Raw genomic sequence first — 13,387 nt, 5'->3', positions numbered from 1 at the left:
AAGTCTGGTCCCACATCAATGAAATGAGAGGAAGCCTCCCCTTAACTTCAACAGAAATTGAATCAGTCTTTGGAGAGCATGACCATCTTTGTTTAGTAAGGATAGTTATCTCTTAGGAACCTATTCCTAGGTATGTGCTCAGAAGGCTTTCAGTGTGTTGATATTCCTCAGTATGTATAGTTAGAGCTACCTAGATTCAGACTGTTCAGAGCCAAACTATGCCACACTGTACTTTGTTCAGCCTGGGTGATATTAAAGAAGAAAGTTGTAAGCAACAGCACTTCTTATTTGTTTTCACAGTGGTTGCATTGTAAAATACCCAAAGTGCAAAAACAGATTTAGAACAAGAAAGCAACATTCATTCTCTATCAGGTGACAAACGAGTCACTGGCATAGTATTTTGTGTGGCAGGGAATAAAACTTACTGATTGATGGTGACAGCACCCAAAACAAACTTTTTATAGGGGTGTCTTCAAAGTTGAATTAAAGGTACAGTATCTAGCTGATGCTGAACGGGTTTTCTTTGGCTCACAGGAAAAAAAATCAAGTATAGCAGTAGTTCAGTAAAAGTTTTGAACAAGAGAAAAGCCCTAGATAGTTGTCTTAGGATTCTTCAGCAGGGCAAACAGTGCTTCAAGGACAAGTAGGAAAGTAGCTGCTATTTGAGGCAACTTCATTATAAAATCATTTTTAATAAGCTATCTGAGCAAAGAGAGGGAGTGCTCTTGCAGAGAAGCCCCCAAGGGATCTTAAGGCTGCCCAGTAAAGTTATTAGGAGGTTACACACAGGGGACCAAACAGCTATTTTACTGGCCTCAGGGGACAGGGTTTAGTTTTCACCTGTTCTCTTTAGGCCTTGGCGCTAACAGCAGATCCTGTTAACCATCAGTATTCTGCAGCCTCCTATCTTGTGAGGAAAAGTGTCATTTACTTACTTCAGCTGGGACTCGAAACACAGGAAGTAGACTGTGCATCTCATGTAGTAATTATGAATCAGATCAGGAAAAAAATCAAACTTATTTTCCCTTTAATGCAATTAAACAGAATAACTAACATACCTCAAGAAATCATTAGCAGTGAGACTACTGGTCATATACCATACTGGTAACAAGGAAAATAAAGTTAGAGAAAAACAGAAATTCAGGTCTTGGGTTCAATTAAGCTGCAAACCTTAATATGCTTGTAGAACTTGGGTGAAAAACAATTCTAGGATATTTGGACACCTTAAAAGCAGAAGAGCTGTCTCATGTCCCATATCATCCTCTCCGCTGCTAAGAGAAGAACACTGCTTGTTAGAAACCCCTTGGAGATATGAAGGACCTCATTTAGGAAGGGATCTCTGCTCATGACAGTATTAAGAGCATGACTACACCTAAAGAACAAGGCACTCTTTTTTGGGATAGTTGTGGTGCAGCAGCAGCACTCCAAGCTCCGGAAAGTCTCAGGGACTTATCAGGACTACAGGTACCTACTGAAACACCTATTGAACTTTATGCCAAGTCCAACATCTGAGCTTATCTAACATAAAGCCAAATTTATCTCCCTATGCTCTCTAATCAAACCTGTAATCCAGCTGCACTGTAAGCTTGTAACATGAATTGACCACTTAGCCTGAATTTCAGTCTCGTTAAAATACAGACTCAAGATACTTCTCTAGACCAAGGCCTACTAGAAGAGTAGTATAGGAATCAATACAGAGCTTGATGTGGGAATGAAGGCCGTGTGCTTGGTGTGGAATACCACATCAGAGAGCAGATATCCCGTCAGATAGCAGAAGGGGTTGGTCTACTTCCACTCTTTGTCAACAAAGATGCCAGCTCTTCTTGCAGATGGCTTTTGTTTGGTGAAAAAGATTCAAAGCATACACTCCCTACTTAATTCTCCATTCGGAGTTCTTGTCTTTAAAATTAGTGGCTAGCTTTGGAAACATTTCCAAAATCTGAAATAAAGGACAAATATATTGCATAGTGTTACAAAGGAGTCTTAATCTATAGAGGGTTTTGGTAAAACTATTGTTTCTTAAATCTGGTTATACCCTGGGTTATAAAAATATAAAATATACAGTGTTGAATATAATACCAAAGTACATTGGATATAATACAAAGTACATTTGTATTACAGGTAGAGATAATAAAGGATGAACAAATTAGTTCATAGATCACTAATAGTGACTTTCTTACTTATGTACATATCATAATGGAATCTAATAAGTATAATTGCAAGGCATGGTTTCTGCCAGTATCACACATTAACAAAACTTGTCAAAACCTGTGGTAGTTCAGGGAGTAGGTGACAGTAACTTTGTGCAATGTGAAAGTTCACACCAATCCTGACCAGGTCCTGTGAAGGCATAGCTGTCCTGACCTAATTCTACTTCAGGAAGAAAGGTATTCTGTACACGTGTTTGAGACGAAGCTGAACTTCCCAACAGCTTAGCTGATCAGAGAATGAGATGCATCTTTTTGTAGAGGCCTTTCATGTCTGACTCTGAGACAGAGATTCAGCAGAGAACAGTGTCAAAAAAAAAAAGCAAAAAAATAAAAAAATAATAAAAAATCCATTACCAATGAGGTAAATCCGTACCCACAAAGGCACAAGAGGACCAGACTGGATTGGCAGGTTTTCATCTTAAATTTCACTGAAAAGTCCTTTTTTCTGAAAAGTGACCTGGTTGAAGTACAGGAACTGAGGTACTTGGCTATCCATCCCTGGGACTGCCAAAAGAAACATGCTTTTTCTCTCCGAATGATAATGACATAGTCTAAGTGCATGAAGTAGGCTGCTGAGTTTTGGACTTAGCTCTCAAAGGGCTACCTGTATGTTGACAGTGATCTGTAGGTGTACTCTCACTGAAAAGTAAAACCCAATGAGCTGTCCCTAATTCGAAGTAGCACCTGGGTTAATGCAGTCCATGCTAGAGAGCCCCAAACAGGTCCCTGCCTCTCCAGTCATGCTCTGCTCACAGGTATGTCAGCAGGACTAGGCTAGGGGTCTTAATTCTTTTTTGCTGTACAACATTGTACCAATCTAAGAGCTTCCTCCAGAGGTCTGTGGGAGTACTTGTATGGCCTTCTGAAGACAGATAGAAAATTGTGACAATACGTGGTGCTTTTTTCTATCTTAAAAATGTCAGGTAAGCAAATAACTCAATGTACCTGGACCTCCATACAGATATGGACTCCAGCTACATAATCAAACTCCTCTGAAGCCTTTAACTGGGGTTCACTGAAATTCAAATAGTGAGAGAAAGAAGATTCCTAAGATCAAGGATTCATTACAGTGTTAGCCTTCTGGGTACATAAGCAGGAAACAACTCCTCACTCTTATAGTAGTCAAGTCAAACTCTTCTAAGAAAGTCAGTGTCTAGAATATAAAAGTGCTCTGAAGAAAAAGAAGGTGATTTATTTCTGTGACAGTTCTGAGACACAAGTGGTGTGGTAGAGGTCATCACACTCATTGCATGAAATATGGCAAGATTTAAGATTAAGATGCTGGAGGTGAAATACTGAATACGTCATGGCTGATGGTCCTTTGCAGCGTTTGGTTCCCCCAGAATTTCAGATCTTTATTATCACTGATGCAATGACACCTGTCTGAATTTGTGAAAAGGCTAAAGCTACGTATCTAAGCTATCTACTTGTCTATTCAGACCATGAAACATGAGAGGAAGAAGTTGTATTATGAGTATTAGTTTGAATTAAACGACTGGAAAAGAATCTAAATGTCAGTCATATCTTTCTCCAGTCAAAAGATAACTGCAACACCAAAAGTCCCCCTTGGTACAGAAGATGGGATAGGGTTTTGCCTCTAATATCTGACTTCACTGGTCTAAATGTTATATAGGATGGATAACTTAACAAATCAGCATGTGACCCCAAGAAAGAATAGTTCTACAAATAGACAGGAGGTAAGAATTTTTACTTCTAAAGTCTGTTTAATCCACTGAGTGAAAAATTGCATTTTTGGGTGGACAAAATTTATCCTCATTAGTGTTGCTTGAAAGCAGCAGTATTGCGCTCCCTGTTTAAAAATGGCAGGTTTTGTAATGCTCAAACTCTGATACAGAGAGGATGTAGGGAAGCAGCAAATGAAACAATACTTGGATAAAATTGGTTGTATCAAGAAGAGTAAAAATCTCTTGGGTTACATTTAGCTTGTTACATTATGAGAGATCTATGTTTTTTCAACACCATAGTGCATGTGCAGGAATACTGAACTTACATTTCATCCAGAAATGACCTAAGCACTCACTAGTCAGCAGCCCCCTAGTTCAACTTCAGCTGATGGAGCACATTTGTCAAAGACTAATGCCAAGAAGGGGATAAAATATACCCAAAATCTCAAACAATAAAACCAGGAAGAACTTAGTGGACTGAAACCACCACTGTTTTCAAAACCCGTACTATAAAAACGGCTGTTCGGATGAAGTCTGAAAAGGATTAATCCAATCCTTTAAGTGCATAATATATCAAACTTTCTAGCATCATACTTCAGTAATTAAGTTGAAAGGTTGTTACAAATAAGTGCTAGTTTATAGTCAGTCAACATCCTCAGATGCTGTACATGGTAAACTTGGAATATGAGTACTTCACCCAGACTTCTAAACGGCAATAAAGACAACACATACACATTTCACAAAGTGTTTGTGGGAATGTTCTTGAAATTTGTTTGTAGAAATCCCACTCCAGGTACCATGTTTTGGATATATTATATATATGCTGATGCAGAGTGATAGGTAAACTCTAGATACAGAGACTTGATACATGAAAATATTCTGCTTGTCACTTGCAGTTGATGAGCTCTATGACTCAACAACTCAGATGTTAATCAAAATCTTTGCATTTAGGGTTTTATGTAAAACTGGACTTTTTTCAAGTTATTCCAAAACTGAATATTGATATCTACTTTTTGTATTCAACATATTTTTTTCTAAGTAATAAGGAAAAAATGTTTATGGTGCATATTGTCAAAATACCAAGCATGCACGATTTACATCAATTCCTCCTCTATGAGAATTTATCGTAACAGGAATGTATTTTAAAAGACTTTCAACCAGAGCTGAATAAACCTCATATAGATTTGCTAGCAAATGTAGCCTGCATTTTCATTATGGCAATTACAGCATATTGCTCCTTCTATTTTAATCCCTTCTTAACAGGCAAGCTTATCTTGCTGTTATTAAGGGAACCTTCTTGTTCATGCTTCAGCAGTTGCATGAAAACTGATTAACAAATTGGGGAACTACTCTTAGACAGTTCCCGTAGAATAGCATAAACATAGTTCTCACTTAATATAGAAGATGACAGAAGATGCTGGGACCCTAATTTCTTTCTTCACTAGATTCAAGGCCATACCTATTGAATAGCAGCTAACCACCTAACAGATCTGATGAATACACCTTTTTGTCATAATGAACCTCAAGCACAGCATCCACTCAGATAGGTGTGATGACAACGCATTATCACAGCTGGCAGGGCTTGACAACGTTGCTGTGCTCTTTAGATCTGTGGTTACTATTTAATTTTGCCTACAACAATTACTGAATATTGGAACTGGAGACACAACTCTTACACAGGTCAGTCAATGGCACTGCCATTCACAAAACATATGGGGCGGTTTCAGCTGATTTCCAGGTGGAGTGTTACACACCACCGTGTACAGTCACTAGCCTCTATACAAGAGAGGCCCAAGCCTGAGCTAGCACAAATACTGAGTTACTTACCACCTCTAGAGAGGGTGGTCGCTCCAGGCCAGGGTTGAGCTCATGGGCAAGGCTGTGCAAGGAAGCTGTCTGTACAATGCCTGGCCTGCGGATATACAGAGGACTTCAGTCTCCTGTACTGTTAATCTCAGTCAGCATGAGCTCAAATATTTACTAAAAAGGGTCACATTCTGCTCTCAGTCACCTATCTGTAGCTTTCAGTATGGTTGATGGAAACCATATATGCATTCGCCCAAACAGAAGCTGACCCTAAGAATACATTAAGGAGCAAGCCCACCTAATCAGAGGACTGTCATGCTCTAAAGGTTGGCGACATTTAACATTTGCTTCAAAATTCATACCGATCAACTTCTCATTTGAAACTCTTATATCAAGCGACTGTACTTTTAAAAATCTCTGTTGGGAGATTTCACAAGTGGCATACAATATCGTCAGATTTTTCATTACACGAATATTTTAAAAACAGGAATGAAATAAGAATATTAACATAAGACACTTTATGACCACTTTAAGCCTATGAAGTTGCAGTGAACATATTTAAAATGCATAACTCTATTAAAATGCATTGTAAATCTTCGTAAATTTTGTGCAGCCTACCACCTGTTTTGTTAGAAAGCCCTCAAAGGACTAGTAGCTTCAACTTCAACCTATTGCTATTTGAGATCCTGGGCAAGCACAATTCCTGCACTGCCAGATTTCAAAACCTTCGCAGTATCAGAAGAATCTCAACATACCTCCTTCAGCTACAAATTGTAACATTTTCTTGGCATTGTGCTTTTAACTCACTGTAGAGTAGATGAGATCCGATTCCCAATAATGTTTTCTTTGAAGAGGATTCAGAATAAATGTACATGTAAGTAAATGCATGCATCCACATCCATTTCCAAGGTTGCCATTTATTTTTATACTGTTTATATAGTTGAGAGCAAAACAATAACCATCTTATTTCCATCAAGAACTCCTTAGGCACAAGCACAGAATGATCTGTCTTACAGATTAACACATAGGGACAGAAGACTTGCAATTAAATAATTTCTTTTTATGTGAAACGATATGTTTCACACAAAAACATACTGTTTCAAATACAACATACATAGAAAATTATAACCATTCTAACCACCCGTGTTTTCTAGATATATTACTCACCAGCTAGCTGTAAGGTACACGTACTAGAAAACAATGAATATTGTCTTTTGTCTTCATATCTTTCGTTTTCTGCCCTTGGCCTTGACACATATGCACACGCACGCATGCACACACACACGTGCGTGCACACACACACACGAGTATAGTCATTTAGATGACATTTCAGGCCAGGACTGGAACCAATCTAAAGCAGAAAACCTACCAGCATTTTTAAAATGGAGCCTTCTCAAGACAAGACATACACCTAGCAGAGACACAGCATTGCTTAACATGAATTCCATTCATTAAAGAAAACCAAATCAAAAGATATTACTTACATGTATGAGTCTTCTTTGTTACAGAAATACCTGTAGGGAAGAAACAATTCCAATGTTAGCAAAATGACCACTGTGTAAATTCTTTTGACATTTATTTCATTGTTAAACTATTTTATTTCAGGCACACAGCTGCCACTAGAAAAGAAGAATGAAAATTGCAATGATTTTTTTTTGTCAGAGCAAGAAGCTGCTCCCTTCTTTGCATGCAGGCTTTAATATTACATTGTCTCTTTACACCTCCTCAATGAATGTTTCAACATATAGCAATTACATTTTGTTTTTGGCGTGTTTATTTACCTGACTTTCTTCTAAAACAGAAGCTGATGCAAACCAAGGATATTGACAACACTATGGAAGATCCATCTTACCTCACATGGTTAACAATTTTACCATACTCATGTGACGTAGCACAGATGAACCTACCCAGACAGAACAGACACAAACAGTACAATTTATTTGCTACGTTATTAAGTTCTGGTACTTCTTTGACTGCCAGCTGTGGCCTATGCTCATCGAAACCAAATGAAAAGCTCTCTCATTGATACGAGCAGTACTTGCCATAATTCCAAGCTAGATGCAAGTATCTCCAAACTGTTAAATGTATACTTTCTGAGGTAATAAAGATGTTTTTATACTAGACGGGCATGTGATGGCAATCGTCAATGATGGTCTAGTGCCAGGCATTTTAAAGAAAGCAACACAATGAACAGAGTGAGGCAAAATTCATAATACCAAATAAAGATAAAATTAACTCTGTTAAATGTCATTGGAATTCATGCTTGAATACAAACAACGTTGTTTTCACTTTAGCAGGTAACTAGTGCTGTACTCGGACTCTGCAGAATTTAAGCTTCACTTTCCTTGGAGGGAATTTTATGAGAAGAGTAAGAAGTTACTGGAAGCAGAACAAGTATTTGAAATATTTAATTTATGATTAAGGCCAGTAATGAAATTTTGGAATCGGAATCGTTTGGCTTTCTATTTATTAAAGAGAGAGACCTCCTTCTCCTTTAATGACCCTCTTGCAAAAACAAATCACTATGGAAAAAGTAGGCTTCTATTTCAGGCCTTTTACTTTGTCGCACAACATCTCAGGGAGACAGCAGTAAGTTATAAGGAGTCAGAAGAATGTAGATATTTTATCTGCAAGTTTATAGAGCTTACTTCTAAAGCCAACAGTTTTCAAAGTAATCCTGATTTTGGTATACATCTAAATCCATACTGCCAACCCAAATATTTACATATCAAGTTAACATAAATGTCATGAGATTCTTTTTTGGTTTAATTGTATCTGTATTGCTATCGGCCTTTTGGATTTGAATCACCAAGTTCTGCGAGTGTGAGCACTGGAACCTTTCTTTTCCACTCCAAATAGAAGCTGAGTCTCCAGGCTTTGGGAAAAGGTTCTGGGCAGTTAGTTCCTTTGAGTAGTTTTGTAAATGGCAGACACTGGGAAGCAATTTACAAAAATCAGACTACCAGGTTTTGATTACGTATGTGTATTGACTTAAATCTGAAAGGTCCCAGCCAAACCTGCCCATTCCTCATTCTAGAAACCCTAGAGCCAGGGTAAACAAAAAGAACAAAAGGAAAACAAGCATAACAGAAAGAAAGCCATTCAGTTACAGAAGTAGCTACTACAGGCTGCAAATTCATTCTGTAAATCAGGATTTTTTAGGAGCCAGATTTCTCAGATTTTCATTCCCATTCAGTCATGCCTGGGTGGCTCAGAGTAGTTGGCCAGCTGTATGCGTCAAGGAGGTGAGTGTTACTACAGGAGTGAGAAAAAGCAGAGACAAGAGGTAACCAAGGCAAAGCCGGAGAAGGGCCAGTTAAAGTGTGCTTTTTGCCATATGCAGCCCTCCCCCCCGTTTTTTCTCAAGGTCTGCCTTACTCTTTGAATTTGAAATGACAGCTGTCATTAGAACACTTGTTCTTCTACCAAGGAAGAGCATTTTCCCTGTCTTCTTGCGTGACTGCTGAAGAGCATGCACAGCTCTCCACAGTATTCATCGTGAGGAACTGTCCCAGTACTTCCTTGGCAGAAGTACCTGCCCCTGTCCTAGCTTGCCTGGCCAGCTCCTACAACCTTAAGGACGTTTCACTGGATAGGAAATGCAGAGGGAAAAGGTCTTTAATCTGAACACCATTTGCAAAACTTCCTTTCCCAACACCAGTGCTAATGAATTGATACGTCAGTGCTCTTTCAGCATTATGGGAGCCATATGTGTACTATTCTCAGAAAATAATGCTTTCTGTAAAATCACTTTGAACAGAAAGTGCTTACGCTGTCACTTCTGATTACTCACAGCCTCTTCACAATGGGATTTGCCACAGCACAAAACAGACTTAGCTGTATTCACTGGTTGAGGGACTACTTTCCCCCGCACATGAAACAGTGATGGAAATATTAGCGTTTATATTTTTTTACTTTATTTTTTTAATATGAAACGAGTGGTGGGTTTTTCCAATCATATGTTTCCACAATAATTACTGATTACCATCTGATAAGGCCTTTTAGCTGTTTTATGCAGATATTTTTAGATAACCTTTTATAACAATATAGAAGTAGGGTTTGGCTGTTTTTTTCTTTTTTTTTTCCTTTTTACATCATCATCATAATTACGCTTTTAAATGTAGCAAAAAAAAAAAAAGTATTTTGCTTTGAATTGAATTTTTGTAAGTGATTAATTGTGATCTGGTGGAACCAGGATAAATGTTGCCAGTGAGTTCAACAACATGAGATTTAAATTAATCAGGAATCTTCACTTACATTAAAATTAGTCTTAACTTTCAGTTCTAATTTATGAATTTCCAAGAAGCTTTCCCTGTCACACCAGTAACTATAAGCAACTGGAAAATGTAAGGAAAAAAGTACTGGCATATCCAAACAGTTACTCAGGTTAGATGCGCCACAGCTAGTGCTTTAAATACCAAATATGCAATGCATTCCTACCTCATTGCAATCTGTTGTAGCCTTAATGCAGGAGGCAATGACTGCCAGTCAGAACATCTGAGAAGTATAATCACCTCCCAGGAATTACTGGTTTACGAAAAACGAAAAAAACAGTCTGAAAGCTACTTCACATATGAAAGGGGAGTTGCATGAGCTTTGGCTTCCTTCTGGTCTGTTCTAACTCCCACTTACATAAATGTCTGTATGCCTTTCCTGGGAGTTGTATCCTACAGGTCTTATGCAGACAACTCCACAGTTCTTTTGAAATTGACAGGATCTCTTGAGAAGCTAATTCTGCAAGTTCAACGTACTCAGCAGTTTTCTTCACAGGACTGGGCACGATTCACTTGGATTACTCTTGTTCATAAAATTTCTGGGACTGGACCGTAGATTTGAGTGGACATTATATAATAAAACCAAAACCTAATACACAGCTGAAAGACAAAGATGTATTTACTTTTGTGGAGTGGAGTGCAAACAACCTGCTGATTCCTTTCATAATGTGATTCAATGTAAAATCCCATTTTTTAAAGTTTATCCTCCCATATACGGCATCATTTCAAAAAGTGAAACAATTGAGTAATATGTGACCACTTGTCATTATTAGCACTATCCTAAACTGCCAGTTTTTGATACTATTACAAATAACAAATAAAATTAAAATAAAAAATAAAATAAAACAGGGCAAGAAACAACCCTAACTTCAGTGCAGCAAGACTTCCTGACTTAACCAACTAGACTTCAAAGTAAAGCAAAGGAAATGTCATGAAATTACCACAATATATCACTGCCGTGGTTATCAGTGAGTGAAAGTTTCAGTATTACAGTTATCACAGAAATTATCACTTCAGCAATGCAATTTGACATTCCTGATCAACACCAAATCTTAAACAAATTAACTTCTTAGATACACTTTTCATTGTTGCTATGCAGTGCTCTTTGCAATAACAATCAATTGTTTTAAATGAAAAGAATTCATACCACATTGCCTTTCCCCCTCCCGCCTACTGCATTTAATTTGCCATGATGGGTGATATTTACAAAAAGAGCTTTCCGTATGCAATGAACTTTGAAAAGAGTATCTACCAACAGAGACAGGATATTCTTTTGCAAGCGGTTAGCCTGACTGACCTTCACTAGCCAACTTCAAATAGAGATAACAATGTCTTCAAGTACAAAAAGAGACTCAGATATTTTATACATCATAAGCTACTTCTCACAGTTTCCCATCCAAACAGAGAGGCATAACGAAACGCTGCTTACTCTGAACCTAGATCCCTGCTGCTGTTGTACAGTTGTCAACTTTCTGTATTTCAAGGGGAAAACATACTTTGATGTACAGAATGATAAGGAAAAAGTCCCCAGTCTGGCAGAATACATTACTCTGCAAAATATCAAAGGAGGATATTCTTGAGAGCAATTTTCTTAAACCTCCAGGAAAACTGTTCCCCAGAAATTTATATGGATAAAGGCATGTGTCGCTGGCAAACCTAGTAACTAATCTTCAGGACATATGTTAAACACCACTGTGTTTCCTTCCTTTTGTAGAGTTTGCTTTGCTTTTTGTGCCATAAATCAAGTGATTCTCATTAATCTGATGACAGTATATGGTTGTCAGGTTGTCTATGTATATGATGCTTCTCGTGTGTGTGTCTGTGTGTGTGTGTATAAATATTTTACTTACTTCTAACCTCCCCCAAAGCCAGGACTGTGGCTCTAGTATATTCTGGAACTTAGCGCTTTTGTGACACATTCTAAATCTTTGGAAAAAAAGATTGAAATTTTAAACTCTATGCCTCCTGCCTAACACACTGTGTAAAATCAGGAAGAAAATGTATTACAAGCTTGGATCCCACTGCGTTCCATCCTGTCACTCCACTTCTTTTTTACTTTGTCACTACACAAAGCTAGCAATTAAGGTGGAAGATTATATGTAACACTTGGGCACTTGCAGAGAACCTATCAAAGCAGAATAATAGATCTAAGTGTATTCAGACAGGAGTTCATTCTTTTAGAAACTTTAAAAAGGGTTTATTTTAAGTCTGTATGGATCTCTGGCTTGAAGAAGCTTTGTGGTCTTTATAGGCACTGTTTATAGTGACCAAGGTAAAAAATAATGTGCATACAAGTATAGAAAATACAACTCAGGTGGATTTAACCAAAGAAAATGTTGCAAAACAGTGTCCTTGTCTAGGACAAAAGAGCCATTAATGACGATCAGCACATATTACTGAAAGTGCTCCAAGTAATTTTAGCAGTTTGTTTCAAAAATTGTTAATGGACACTAATGTTTATAGTTCACTCAAAAGAGAAACAAATTATGTGCTAGGGCAGCAAGGATCAAGGACAACATAAACAAGGTACTATAGAACTATAGTACCTATGCACTAGGACTATAAGAACAATTAAACTTTCTATAATTAGGGAAAAAAAAGTTTTTTTTTTTTTTTATAACCACTTCGAATATGATAACTGTAATATATATATATATATATATATAATCCATTTTTTCCCAGGCTTATTCACAGCTTTTACTGATTGGGAAAGAGCTCACCATCTGAAACAAGTTTTTCAGTCAGCTCTAGATCATGCGTCTGTTATAAAGTCCACGAGAATACACCAAGGTCCTAGAAAACAAGACTGACCTAAATGTTTCAGTCAGAAAAAAAAGAAAAAAAACTTGTTTTCCTAAGATTCACAGCTGTTTCTTATACCTAAATCCTATTTTTCAGAATTTTATTTTTGAGTTTTTCTAGTCCTACTCCTAGAATCATATGGTTATTTCAGAGTTAGCTACATATTTTTATTTATTTTTTATTTTTTACTTTCTGCTCAAATATGGATACAGGATATTTGAGGAAAAGAGATTAAAAACCAAGTTTTCTTCTTCTTCCTCCTCCCCCCCCCCCCCCCCCTTTTAATGTATTATCCTTATTTTACTGATAGATGACTTTTTTAGCCCTTGCAGCTGAGACTGGCTTCCTGATTCTGAGACTGACTTCCTGCATCGTCTAAGCATTTTATGACTTCATTTTTCAGTATGTGACAGCCTCCCCTGACCAATGGCCCTTAAAATGCATCTGTGAAAATAAATTACAAGTTACTATAATTCTTTCAAAGTTACAAAGTATTCACAGGAGACAAAATATCACTATCAGGAGAATTATTATTTGTAATCTGTACCATTCTCAGTTAAAAGAATTCCCCATTCCTTCTAGATTTTCCCAAACCAGCAAGCAGTCCCCA

General features: G+C 37.5%; 1 protein-coding gene across 4 annotated transcripts in view; it reads right to left on the bottom strand.

The window, feature by feature from the left end:
* The window catches only part of RORA (RAR related orphan receptor A), a 414,152-nt gene that overhangs the window by 104,693 nt on the left and 296,072 nt on the right, over nt 1–13,387 (bottom strand). For all 4 annotated transcript variants that reach the window (XM_067003933.1, XM_067003930.1, XM_067003931.1 and 1 more), the window contains exon 7: nt 7,186–7,215. In XM_067003933.1, coding sequence (XP_066860034.1) covers nt 7,186–7,215 — 30 coding nt within the window. The remainder of the gene's footprint in view (nt 1–7,185; nt 7,216–13,387) is intronic.

This window comes from Anser cygnoides, chromosome 11 (genome assembly GCF_040182565.1).
Source record: "Anser cygnoides isolate HZ-2024a breed goose chromosome 11, Taihu_goose_T2T_genome, whole genome shotgun sequence".
Taxonomy (NCBI): domain Eukaryota; kingdom Metazoa; phylum Chordata; class Aves; order Anseriformes; family Anatidae; genus Anser; species Anser cygnoides.
Note: the sequence above shows the minus strand (reverse complement) of the source record. Positions and strands in the feature narration are given on the sequence as shown.